The sequence below is a fragment of the Eurypyga helias genome, unplaced genomic scaffold, assembly GCF_000690775.1.
Source record: "Eurypyga helias isolate BGI_N326 unplaced genomic scaffold, ASM69077v1 scaffold36743, whole genome shotgun sequence".
Classification (NCBI taxonomy): domain Eukaryota; kingdom Metazoa; phylum Chordata; class Aves; order Eurypygiformes; family Eurypygidae; genus Eurypyga; species Eurypyga helias.
In genome coordinates this window covers 64,804-77,805 of record NW_010242696.1, presented here as the reverse complement: position 1 = coordinate 77,805, position 13,002 = coordinate 64,804, and the positions used below count along the sequence as shown (strand labels likewise).

The 13,002-nt window shown below is 37.0% G+C and overlaps 1 protein-coding gene across 1 annotated transcript in view; it reads left to right on the top strand.

Moving 5' to 3' along the window:
• Positions 1-13,002, top strand: part of LOC104507773 (vacuolar protein sorting-associated protein 13B-like) — a gene marked incomplete at its 5' end in the record, with an annotated part of 91,587 nt that overhangs the window by 15,436 nt on the left and 63,149 nt on the right. Inside the window, 2 exon segments of the mRNA XM_010149157.1 lie at positions 903-1,110; positions 1,432-1,616. Coding sequence (XP_010147459.1) covers positions 903-1,110; positions 1,432-1,616 — 393 coding nt within the window.

Here is a 13,002-nt window from a genome sequence, read left to right as displayed (position 1 = left end):
AATGCCGGTTATCACTGGTCTCCACAACCAGAAACAGCTACTTGCCTTTTATTTTGCTATAAAGTGTATGAATCTTCTGGTCTGTAATGCCAGTTTTTCCTAGTTATTTCGCTAAATTCCTGTTTTAAAGCTCAAAAAACTTTAAACTTTTAAACCTTGCACTGAGAACTTAGGAGTACATCCAATTCTTACACTGTATATACTCAATACTTATGCATGAGATGATCTTCCGTATGTCTTTCTAGTCATCTTCTTTGCTGTGCCATTTACTCCATTTTTAATGCACTCCAAAATTCCTCTTTTGGAGCAACATGCTCTTTGGACAGTTTAAACTTTGCATCTTTGAATTTTTTTTGTCACATCTTAAACTGCAAAACTGGTGACTAGTCCCAGCCTTACGTACTGCACTCAGCTGTAAGGTCTTGCATGTCATTTTTAAGTTCTGTACTCTTCCAGGCAGAATTAATGCTTTCCTTCAAATGTTGAAAAACCGCAATTTGCCAAATATTTTTATAGAGATCTCTTGGTTTTCCTCTTCTTTATTTTCGCATTAAGGATATTTGCAAGCAATAAAGGTGTAAGTAGAGCAGGCTGGAAGTCATGTAAAAGTTCCTATTGTTTTGGTGCTTTATTTCTTTTCCTTCAAAAATGACTGAGTAGATTTGTTTTTTTTTTTTTTTTTTTTTTTTTTTAAAAAAAAAGGTTTTCTGGGGTCAAGAACATTTGAACTGTTTAGTTCTTCTCCAGGAGCTTCTGTGGCAGTACCTCAGTAAAAAGGGCCACATAGAGACATTGTTATCTGAACCTAGACACCCAGCTTGTTTTTCAACGGAAAGGAATCAGGCCTCAAAAACTGAGCATACCTCAGATGATCTGAGAACATTTTTTTTTTAAAAAAAAAGGTTTTCTGGGGTCAAGAACATTTGAACTGTTTAGTTCTTCTCCAGGAGCTTCTGTGGCAGTACCTCAGTAAAAAGGGCCACATAGAGACATTGTTATCTGAACCTAGACACCCAGCTTGTTTTTCAACGGAAAGGAATCAGGCCTCAAAAACTGAGCATACCTCAGATGATCTGAGAACAGGCCTGTTTCAGTATATACAAGATGCAGGTAAGAAGAAAATTATTGCTCTCTTTTTTTTTTTTAATTATAAAGTAAATACAGTAGTAACCTATTAAATATTACTTGCCTCTTAAAAGAATACTTCACTTTTTTTAGAAAAGCAATTGAAACCACATCTGCAAGAATGAAAAAAAGCCCTTTTTTTATTTCTTTCCCTTAAGCTGTAATATTTTAAAAGTCAGGGAAATTGCTTTATTATTTTCTCTCCTTTTGATCCTGAGGGGTTTATTTTTAACTACTTTGGTCTCATAAACCAGCATGTTTCTTTCTAGAAATTATATAACTGAATCAATATCTTTCACTTGACAGAAGCACAAAAACTGCCCAGTGCCTATGAAGTTGTGTTTTACAATGAAACTGAGGATAGTCCTGGAATGATGTTGTGGAGGTATCCAGAACCCAGAGTGCTCACTCTTGTAAGAATTAACCCTGTTCCTTTTAATACCACTGAAGACCCAGACATCAGCACGGCTGACCTTGGAGATGTTCTTCAGGTAGGTAATGAGAGTTTTCTAGTTTCATTAACAAAAGAAAACATTACTGCTGTAAAGTGAATGTTTTCAAAACTAGGTTTATTAAAAATGAGCACAAAACAAATGTCAGGAGGTCTGTAGAATCAATAGGAGGTAATTTCCACAGCCTGAGCACATCTTTAATTTTAAAACTACTTGTGCAAGCATTTTAATGGCTTACCTGTGAACTTTTTCTGTGACGTAATAAGCTATAGCCAAGTCTATCGGTTCTGGTTTGCAGGCATGCAGAGTTTTTATTCTGTCTTCCTATGCTTTCATCCCTCAGTCTTCACTTAAAGACTTCATTTGATTTGAAACTGGAATGTGTGAGGAAAGACCTGGTCTAAAGTTGCCAAGCTTCCGTGGAATCATTGAACTAAAATCCCCACTCCGGCCATCCTGTCCTGTGTCTGTGATGGCAGGTGGTTATGCTTCTAGTAAGATCCACAGGGTAGAGAGAAAGGATCTGTTTGAGAGGGTTGAAGTGGGCAGTCCAGTTTGACCGTGTGAGATCATGGAACTGCCTTTCAAAGGAGGACTGAGTGCTGCAGATGTGTGACTCTGTGCCCCAAAAATAGACCATAACTCATGGTTACACTGAGAATTTTTGCTTTCTAAAATATACAATCAGGTAGTTACATTCTCTCCTGTCTAGTGTAATTCATCTTTATAAATTTACTTACGCCATGCATACCTATTTTTTTATTTTTTGCTCCATTTTAGTTTTATTAATATCAGTTTCATTTTTGTATTGCAAATTGGATCTGTCATTAATTTTTTTTTAATTTGAATCTGCTTGTTAATCAGAATAGTGTTGTGAGTCAAGGGAAATAAATATCTCCCAATTCTTTCTATTTGTTCAGAAACGTTGATTTCTATTTCATTATTGCTAGAACTTTAACAATTGCTTTTAAAATTGAATTATGCACGAATATGCTTTGAGTTACGGGTAAGTAGGTTAATCTTCCTCGGATAAATGGTATAATGTTATTACCATGCACATACTCTTAGTGAGATCATGTAAGTATCCTGCCAATTTCTTTGCCCTCTAGACAGCCAAATGTCAGCTCCTTTCAGTTACGTGAAAATTAAAATTAAATGGAAAAAAATCAGCTCCACTTGGCATGAGGTTTGAATCAAAGATCAAATTTGTGTCATTGTATGCTGTCTTGATGACCCTGTTAGGTTGCTATGAAAGCCAGCAATTTGGCTTCTTTCAGGATGATATTTTCAGAGCACAGCACACCAAGTTTTTGGGATAATTACATTACACTCCCATTATAGATAACAGACATCATGAACACAGTTTATGTGCTTGTGTCATAATATGACCCTGTGCAGGGGGAATATCGGTTCTTCTTCAAGTGGGCATACACAGCCAGACTTCTAGTAGCACATGCATTCTGCCGCTTCGTGCTTCCATGCTGCAGTCTAGAGTAGTGGTTGCAATCCTCTTTCATTTCCCCGCAATTGCCTCAAGCAGTACGATAGAAACCAGGAAGCGCTGAGGTTCTGTCAACTTCTACTGGTCTTCAGGTAATTCATCAGATTTGCGTTTGATCTTATACACTGACCACAGACTGTTTCCAATAGTCTGGGTTTAGGTTGGTGGTCAGGCATTCCTCTGGAGCTTCCCTCCATGATGATTTTTACTGTGGCATGCTCTCTTCTCAAGGTCTGTCAATTTTATGATTAATTAACTCTTAGTAAGTCTTATATTACTGCCTTGGGCTTTCAATTGCAAGGGAAGAGGTGAAAGCTATCAGCCAAACTGGAGAATATCTATTAAAAAAAGTGTGCTCTTGGGCACATGGAGTGCAGAAATGGACCCACGTTTTGGTAGTGGGCCATTAATTATGGCAGTAACTGTTGCCTGGCTCTAGGTGGTCATTTATCACATTTTCCAAAAAGGATCGTGCCCCTACACAAAGCAGCTCTGCAAAATGTAGGTAAACAGCCATTTTAAACATGGGCAATGTGCATTGTTTTCTTAGTCTGACATAGATATGTGTGTAGAATAATACAGAGTCGATTTTTAAATTCTTTAGGTAAACTACATTTACCAAATTCTCATCTCGGACTTTAGGTTCAGATTTAAATTAATCAGGATGCCTTTCATCAGCTCCACTTTTTTCCCCTGTGTGGGTATAGGTCTGTTTCTTAATATATTGCATATTTAGTGCATATGGAAAATTCACAAAATATAAAGAGAAAAAACAACACTTTTATTCACTTCTTGACATGAAACTTCAGAGGAACATCTGCAAGCCAAAGAGTTCAGCTTCTTTTAAAAAAAGGATCTAAATTTAAGGACAATAATGATATCAAAGTATATTAAAAATATATTTTAAAAACTTTCCCAGGATTGTGTATATGTTCAAATGCTAGGAGTCATAATGTCACTAGCTGTGTTACCAGTCCCCCTTAATCCTTTACTTCACATAAATCCAAGCAAAGGTGCACTTCTGTAGTTTGTCTTGAAGTAAAAGTTTGCCAGTTGCGTGTTCTTTCTTTCCGAGTAAGTTGCTTTGACATTTCATTTAGCTTTCTGTCTTTGTTAAACTTCTTTTGGCATATAGTTTTAATCATGGGTAGGTTTTAGAAGTCTCTTTGTTTTTATAGCTATTCTTCAAATTCCTGGAACTTGCAAAAGCTTCACCATAAAGAGAGTTTTTCTAGATATTGAAGTTGCGTGTCAACTGCTGCGGCCAAAGGATAAGCAAACAGCTTTCAGATTATAAGAGTTGATATGAACTATATTGTTTCTGTAAAACCTTACCTTGCTGCTATTTCTAGATTGTCCCAAGAGCTTATTTTCTTGTGCTTTTACTTGTGTAAAGGTAAGCAGCTTCACTCATCAAGCTTCTAATACTTTTTAAAAATCCCAACTTTCTTCTATCTGTGGAGGGAAAAAGGAAGCCCTGATGTTTCTGCCATGGCATGGCATGTTGCATTTTCTTTAGCAATTTGAAAATGTTTGAGCTATTTGTTTGAAGGAAGTGAGTGAAAATCCTAGATGCTCTTGCAAGAAACTGCATTGGGATTGTATTTCTTTTGAGTGATTAAGAGTATCTGAACTTGTTCTTCCTGTTTACCAGACCTTGCAGCTCATTTCTATTTAATTTTTAATCACGAATTGTTCCATTTTCACATGCTACAAGTGTTCTTTGGCTGTATGTGATTTCCCATTCTTTCAGATAACAGTTTTTTGATGAAACACCTTTAGACCTCCCTGGTACCTCTTCTTCATTTTTTAAGAAGTTCTTGTTCAGTGGGGGCCTACAAGGGAGCTGGGGGGGACTTTTTACAAGGGCCTGTAGTGACAGGACAAGGGGTAACGGGTTTAAATTGAAAGTGGGGAGGTTTAGATTGGATATCAGGAAGAAGTTCTTCCCGGTGAGGATGGTGAGGCACTGGAACAGGTTGCCCAGAGAAGCTGTGGATGCCCCATCCCTGGAAGTGTTCAAGGCCAGGCTGGATGAGGCTTTGAGCAACCTGGTCTAGTGGAAGGTGTCCCTGCCCATGGCAGGGGGGGTGGAACTAGATGGTCCTTAAGGGCCCTTCCAACCCAAACCGTTCTGTGATTCTATGGTTCTATGGCATAAGGTGTTTCTTATCCTCAGATACTAAAGCCACTGTCTGGCATCACTTCTAACCCTTTTTTACCTGGAGACCTTTTCTTCTTATGTTTCATTTATGCCTACATCACTGCCGTGTTCTTTTCGGAATAAACCTTCTCAAGACTGTTCTAAAGTTTATATAGTACTATTTCCAAGTTCTTACTGAAGGAGAAAGGACATACACAGGTATTACTTTTGGAACACAAAATCAATGAAGCAAAGAAAAGCCAATTTGCCACTGTGCTTACGAGTGTTTTGAGTTCAACCTTGTATAGCTAACTGAAAAAAGAAAGTTAATACTGGGTTCTCTATCAAGAAAGAGATAGGCTGTGGATGTAGAATATTCCTGTCTTTCATAGTCAACATCTTTCTATTTCTTTAATCAGAACTATTAACTCTGGATTGTTCTATCAGCTTCTGTTTCATTTCTACTAGTGGTTGACTGTTTTCCAAGTTGTGAGATTTTTTGATTGGTGATTGAAAGCTCTAGATACAGCTAGATACAGCTAAATATCGTAGTAAAGTTCAGTGTGGGATGAAGGAAAATGCACACAAGACCAGTAGTTTCATGTTCTTTTAAGAAGAAAAACTAAATAGGCTGTGTCTTGTCCAAGTAATATGATAAATACTGCTTTAAGCCACCATTAATGTATCCCTTGTATAAAGGGGATCTACAAAAAAGACCTTCAGGCAGCAACTCAAATGTTGGTTAAGGCATACCCTTTTGATCTTGACTACTGCAAAGATTATTTTTTAAATACGTAGGGAAGAAAAAGCATATTCCACTGATCACTTAAAACAGCACACATTTCATAAGAGTGAAGTTAATCCCAGCACTGACTCCATCTAATATCACATAAGCCAGGGTAATCCATTACTGCCCAAATCAGCAAGGGCAAAGGGTAGAACGGTGTTGATGTGAGAATCATATTCACACCTCAGGAGCAGAGCAAAGTCCAAACTTGGGAAAAAAAAGTCGGAAAATTAATTCCAAAGATAATAGTCAAAATGAAGTAGCAATGCCATTAGTGTAAAATATTGAAGATGGATATTGGTACATCAAAAAGGGTGCTCTCTAAGGCTCTCTCAGTTACAGGAGATTAAATTTTTTAATCATTCGAGTAGATTGTTGGTAGGAGAGTCTTGTGGTTGAAGACATGTGGATGAGCAACTTTAAAGCCTGTTTTATTAGGTACTTAAAGAAAATACGTACACAAAACCAGAGGGAGAAAGCCAGCTGTTCTTGCTGCAAAACAGTTAATGTTACGTTTAGGACACTCTCTTGTGCAGGTAATTTCTATAGTAAAAACTGTACAGATGCTTACAGATTTATCTCAGCAAGTGGAAACTTAAGGCATGCCTCAGTTTCCCAGGTTGACAGTGAACTGTTCTACAAGGCAATCAGCTCGTTGTTAGGGCAACAGGTCTTTTATTTCCTCTGTGTTGGTCTTGTTTCACAGCAGTTAAAGTTGGAATCTGTTGGTGGTGATGATTCTCGTTCTTGTGAATCTGTCCATAAAGTTTCTTTCACTGTGGACTTTGGAAGCATGGTAATAGCCTTCAAGCAGAATATGTTTTATAAGACATATATGTAGAAATGTCTCCTGCAGGGATATCAGACTTGTAGAAGATATATGAGCAACCCAGAAACAAAAGACTGCTAGACAGTCTAAACTTCAGAGGAAGGGCTTCATAGTCTCCCAGATGATGAGAATATTGGCTTGAGCTGGTTACAAGGATGGCTGAAAGAGAATTCATGGTTATTTCCTCCTTCCTGATTGTTCCTGTTGCTTTGGAAATATGGCATTAAGAAGAAAGGAGTAAGAGCGATTTCTAATTCCAGAGAATAGTTGGTAGTTATGCAGATAATGCCCAGAACATAAAAAATAAATGAAGAATATATTCCACACCATAACAAGGGACTGTATTTCAGACCTATCATGTAATGCTAAATTCAGCCATGCTTGTACAGTTCCTTGGATCTGTCAGGTTGCAGAGTTGAGAAAGGATGTGTTCTTCATTTCTGTGGTATTTTAACAGTTTGAAGGAGGGAGTTGCAGGGAAAAAAATTCAGTTAGTGATTCAGCAGAGACAAATTGTACAGATAAAATGCGGAGTTAGCTACGTTTAGGCATTCAAGCTCAAGGAAAGTACTGTTGAGTATCTGTGCTGTGGGGCTTAAAACTGTAGTTGCACTATGTGACTGCTTTCCCAAAGTCTTCCTGTGTCTTCCTGCAGTCTTGAAAATCTCAGATCTATGTATGTCTTTGCCTCTGATTAGCCTTTGTTGCTTTACTTTTCTGATTTCATCTGGGCCACATATTTATGTCATTTGTCTTTACCAAAAACAAGGTTTGGGTTGACGGGGTAGAAAGCAAAGGTTGGGAGGGGCTCACCAAGATAGGAAAGCAATTTGTATACCTCTTAGGAAGTGTTTTTTCTGTACAAGCAGGTGAACAGGACATACAAACGATTTCCTGTACAGCTGGAGGCTAGTGACATTTTCATAGAGATGCTCAGTGTTTGCCATTCCATTGTGGTTGTCTTTCCAATAAGGGATATTGCTGACACTGCCCCGTATCTCAAACAAAAAGCTGTGTATTTACACAAGAGCGTTTATACAAGTGGCCATGGATTTAAAAGGTGGAGAAAACCAGATTTGTCTAATCAGAGTGATCATATAATGTGTAATGCTCCTAATTCTGAGCTCTGTGATTTATTTCAGCTACATCACCAACACAGACTTAAAATTCTGTCTCCTGGATTGCCATCCAGTGAGAGATACAAGCTGTTTAAGCTTACAAGACAAAAGGAAGATTATCTGTGGCATTTCTTGATTTCTCCCTATGAAGCTGAAACAAAGTATCTACTGAACTATAAACTTGACAGGTTTTTTTATTTGAGGATGTTTCCCTTGTGTACCTGGCAGGATTCCTATTGCAGGCAAGTGTAGCCAGCATTTTGACAGCTGATGGAAAGATGAATGTGTGCTGAGATCTCCCTTTTTATCCTTTCTTCTTTATATAGTGTCCTAATAAACAGAGCACTTACTCGTGGTTCAGAAAAACGGTGATTAAATTAACCAAATCTCAAGGTCTGCTGGAGAAAATTAGGGCAGTGGGTATAGTTCTGAGGTTGCAAGGGCTTAACTGAGATTTAATAAGGAAAGACTAGGTAAATAAAATTACTGTGGTAAAATTCACTCAGAGCATTTACTGAGATGATGAAATCTCTTTTAGGAGAACATAAAATATTTCCAGCTTCAAAAGGTAAGGACTTAAAAAATTGTCCGTTGCAATGCCTTACATGCTTACACTATTTAAATAAAGCATTTGCAAACTCCACAGTCTGGAATCTGATTTTTTCAACACTGTCAGCCAATAAACAGTCATTTTCTAACACCTTGTGGTTGTTTAAACAGTGGCTTAAGGAAGCATGAGCTTAAGAATGACTGACATTAGACCTACTGTAAGTCATTATTCCAGGAAAGATTTGACATGACAGTCAACAGGAAAAGAATTATGATCAATGTCAAAGACATTCATTTTTCCTTTTAACAGAGAATACCTCATTTTTGGCTGGCTCTGCTTCCTTTTTACTTTTCATTCCCTGTTGGGGCTACGCTGTTCAGCTGGGCATTTGAGAGTCTGGGAAAAGAGATTCTTGGTAAACCACAGATTTTATTCATGTTTGATTTATTTCTTACGTTCCCAAAGCGACAACTATTTTGGCATTCCAGATGATTTGTGTGTGACAGGTTAGTGATTTAAGTTCATACTGTTATTAGATAATAAGCTGTAAAGTTCAACCGTGCTTATTGATAAACCTGTCGGTTTGCAAATTTTGGAATCTACTGCCATGCAGTTCAGTACTATCTTCAAATAACCGGGCTTCGTAGATGGGCAGTGAAATAATTTGTCTAGCTGTTGTGAATTGCTCAAAAGCAAATTTGGTGCTTTGTCTGGGACTCTGCTTTTTAAAACTTACATTTCTTGATAATTCTACCTTTTGATTCAAAATGACTGTAGTAGTCTTAGTACTACCATACAGAGACTGTATCCAGTGTTTTTATGATCTCTCTACTGGGTGAAGAGTTGTTACAGGCTGGAAGTGAAGCAATAATACAGTATAATTTTTGAGCATATCTGATCATAAACGAGAACGGTAACAAATGCCTTTTATCCTAATGTTGAAATTTGTTTTCCATGTTTACATCCATGCATGTGTACAAAAATGGATGCAGATCACTGTTTCAGAGGCCTGAAGGCTTGCTTTGAGTCTGAGCCACTTACACTTCAGAGGATCTGGATGCGAGCAAGTTTTGTGATGCTGGCAGCGTTTTGCACATGTTTTTGAAAATTAAGACTCTGACTGTTAATGATAAGTATTGTCTTCGTTTTCTTGCAAGGAAGGAAGTAGGAGCTAAATGCATTGCAGTGTTACACAGGGAGTCTTAAACAGATGTTGAAACAGAGCCCATTCTCTTTTGGAATTCCAGCTTTAAACATTATTTGTGGACTTCCTTGTCTGAGAGTAGGATTATCTCAGACTTTACTATTTTGTTACTGTATTTTGTGTGTATAATCTTAATTATTTTGCTGTGTGATCTTAGTGCTCGCTGCATCGAGATGAGACTGTATCGTTTGGCCTACAGTTTCTGTGCAGTCTGCAGGGAGTTAAGCGTAACTCGTTGGGAATGTTAATGGAAGTTGTGCATAATTTGCCTGTGCATCACACTGAAATTTACCCTTTGGGGTTACTGAGCCAGTGAAAATTCTACCAGGTGCCAGAGGACTGACGAAACCATCAGATTATCTTAATGACAGATTTACACTCTCCTCGTGTTCTGTACTTTTCAGATTTTGTAACTCTGGTTTCTGAAACTTTGCAAACCAAAGTCTTTCCTGCTGTACGCTAGGCTTGGGGCACTTGTGGGAGTCAGGCGTTACTGTGGTGAGAATATGTGGTCAAAATAGCCCATGTACCGAAAACTACGCCGTACTTTATGTATTAATAGACTGCCACACTCAATCCCAGAGGTGACTGCATTTCAACAGCATAGTGCTTATATTGTGAGTAAATACTGAAGCTTAGAAAATGAAAAGCCTTAAATAAAATGTGGAAGATTGTTCCTGTATCAGAAAAAGAGAATAAGGAATATTACAAGAAGTAGGTAAGTCCCTAATGTGAGATCTCATATCTATATAAATTTGTTTCTCAATACTTGCAACAATAAATTAAGACCCTAATAAATTAAATGAAACACTGTTGGTTTTGCTGTTAGAAAAGTGATTTAAATTCAGTCTCAAGATTAATGAAAGTAGAAAAAAAATGGGTTTGATACTTAATAGTACATACATTTTTCTTGTTTAAAAATTTGTGCAGAAACCCTGTTATAGCCTAGCGCTCCTCTGTGCTTTCTTAACAAAAGCTGTTAGTGTGTTTAGAGTAATTTTTCCATAAAGAAAAAAGCCAGTATCTGTGACAGATTACATTAATATACACACCTGCATTCCCCCTGAACCTGCTAGCCTGATAAATTGATAAGATAAGTTGGTCATATGTTGTTTTAAAAAGGCAAAGAGTATAGTTCCTAATAAAAGAATGCTACATATTTCTTCTAAAAGGTTAAAAAGCATTTCTCAGGGCTCTTAAATTACCATATTCTGATACCAAGGGAAAATAAAACCTGGGCTTAGAGTCTTGTTTGTACTTAGAGGGCTTTCCGGACAGGAAGGCAATCTTGATGCAATTCAGTAAGCCACAATACCAGTGGGGCATTACAGGTGAAAAATTTGCAGCTGTACCCCTCACCACAATGTATTACAACTGTACAGTGGAATATTTCCTGTACAGAAATAGGGCTTGGTTAACTTTGTTTCCCAAGAGTAGATCACATTAAAATGTTATAAAATCATGATTTCCTGCATTTGAATACTTGTGGTTTCTCAACTGGTTCCAATATTACAAAGGGTTTTTTATGGCTTCTATTAGTTGAAGATGTATAGAAGCTTTTTTCCAAAGTCAGCTAAAAGGCAGTTATGTATTTTTTAAAAAGTGTCTCTCAGAAGACAGTTTTCTTCCACATCTCTTTATTGTAAGTCTATTTCGTATTTATTTTATAAACTGCGGTACAGATGTAAAATTAAATAAAATTAAATAAACACACTAATAGGACCATAAATAAATTTGTTAAATGGAGTTGGATGAGCCGAAGTATATGTTATTATTCAGAAATCAAAGTAGTAGTTATTCTATTCAGCCAAAGACATCAGTATAGATAGGGGAAAAAAATAAGTAGATACTGCATATTTAATTTCTAAATGTGTATTTATAATTTAAATATGCTAGCTTTAGCACGAAATTTATTAAACCAAATTCAAAGAGAAGTAAAACAAATTCTGTGAAGAAATTATATGGGATAATTTTGAAAAACTTCTCCAGTTACGGATGTGATTATTCCCAAGTGTTGAAAATTAAGAGTGAATGCACTGTAGTGAAATAACATTTACTGCCCAAAATATACAGGTACGGAACACATCAAAATAGTGTCAAGGTACAGAAATACAGGCTGTGAGTACAAAGGAGGTTTTGGTGGTGACAGCAAATACTTTGTATAGCTAGAATGTTTTTAATCCCAGTATTCCTGCTAATCCTAATACTACTAATGCTATGCTAAATTTTTACCTCACCGTAAACCACCACATCTTTTTTTTATTATTTGGATCTTCATGAAAAGGGAGAATTGGTGGTCTGTAGCTGTGCCAGGAGAGGCTTTTTTCTGCATCGATATGATAAAATCTTAGCCCTGAGGAAAGCTAAAAAAAAAAATGTTATCCAACGGGCAGTTCAGCTTGTAGCAGGATTTCACAATGTCAGTCACATAAGATAAAGAGGAATGTGGATGTTGAAGTATCCTGCGGTTCTCAAAACGTTGTTCCACTGGCCCTATTGGATTGTGTGTGTTGTGTGAACAGGCATATTACAGAGGCTTTATTCTATTTAATATTAATTTTCTTTTGAGCATATTTTCTACATAATATTTTTTTTGTAGGGTCCTTTTGCTATACTTATATAAATAGTAGTTCAAAATCAAATTTAAAAGTATTGCTCTCGGTAGTTATTGCCAAGAATTTTTCCCTAATAAAAAGCTTTTTATTTCCTACTACTGCAACTTCTGTTCACCTAATGGGAGAATTGTGTTTTTGAGGCAGTTGGACCCAAACCAGTAAAATATCCTAATAACAGAAAAGCTTTATTACAGAGCAATCAGTTTATTCATGCTCAGGAAGCTGGAGTTAAAATCTCAGCATGGGTTGGCGTCTGACACAAAGTGCTAGTTTGTATTGTATTCTGCTCTCGTTCACTTAGGTGGCCCTGCTTGGAGCAGATAAAACACACACACGCTTCCTGTCTTCTGTGTGCGTTTTCTTGTACAGTAGTTGTTTCTGGAACAAGAATAACTTCATTTCCAAGAGGAAGCGCCCACCATCTGAGGGACTGAGATTCAAAAAATGAACATTTATTCTGTAAAAGCTTATTTTCTAGCAAAAACAGGAATCAGAAGGAAGCATCGCTGAGAGCAACATGAAGCACAATCTTCTGTAATCCAGCTGTTAATATCTTTCTTTCTCAGCTGGGCAAGATGTATTTTGCAGACTAAGAAATCTGCATGGGTATAGTTAAAGGTCCAGTTTTTATGGTGAGTTAAAATTTATATGCTCCTGTATTTAAGTAATTAAACAATA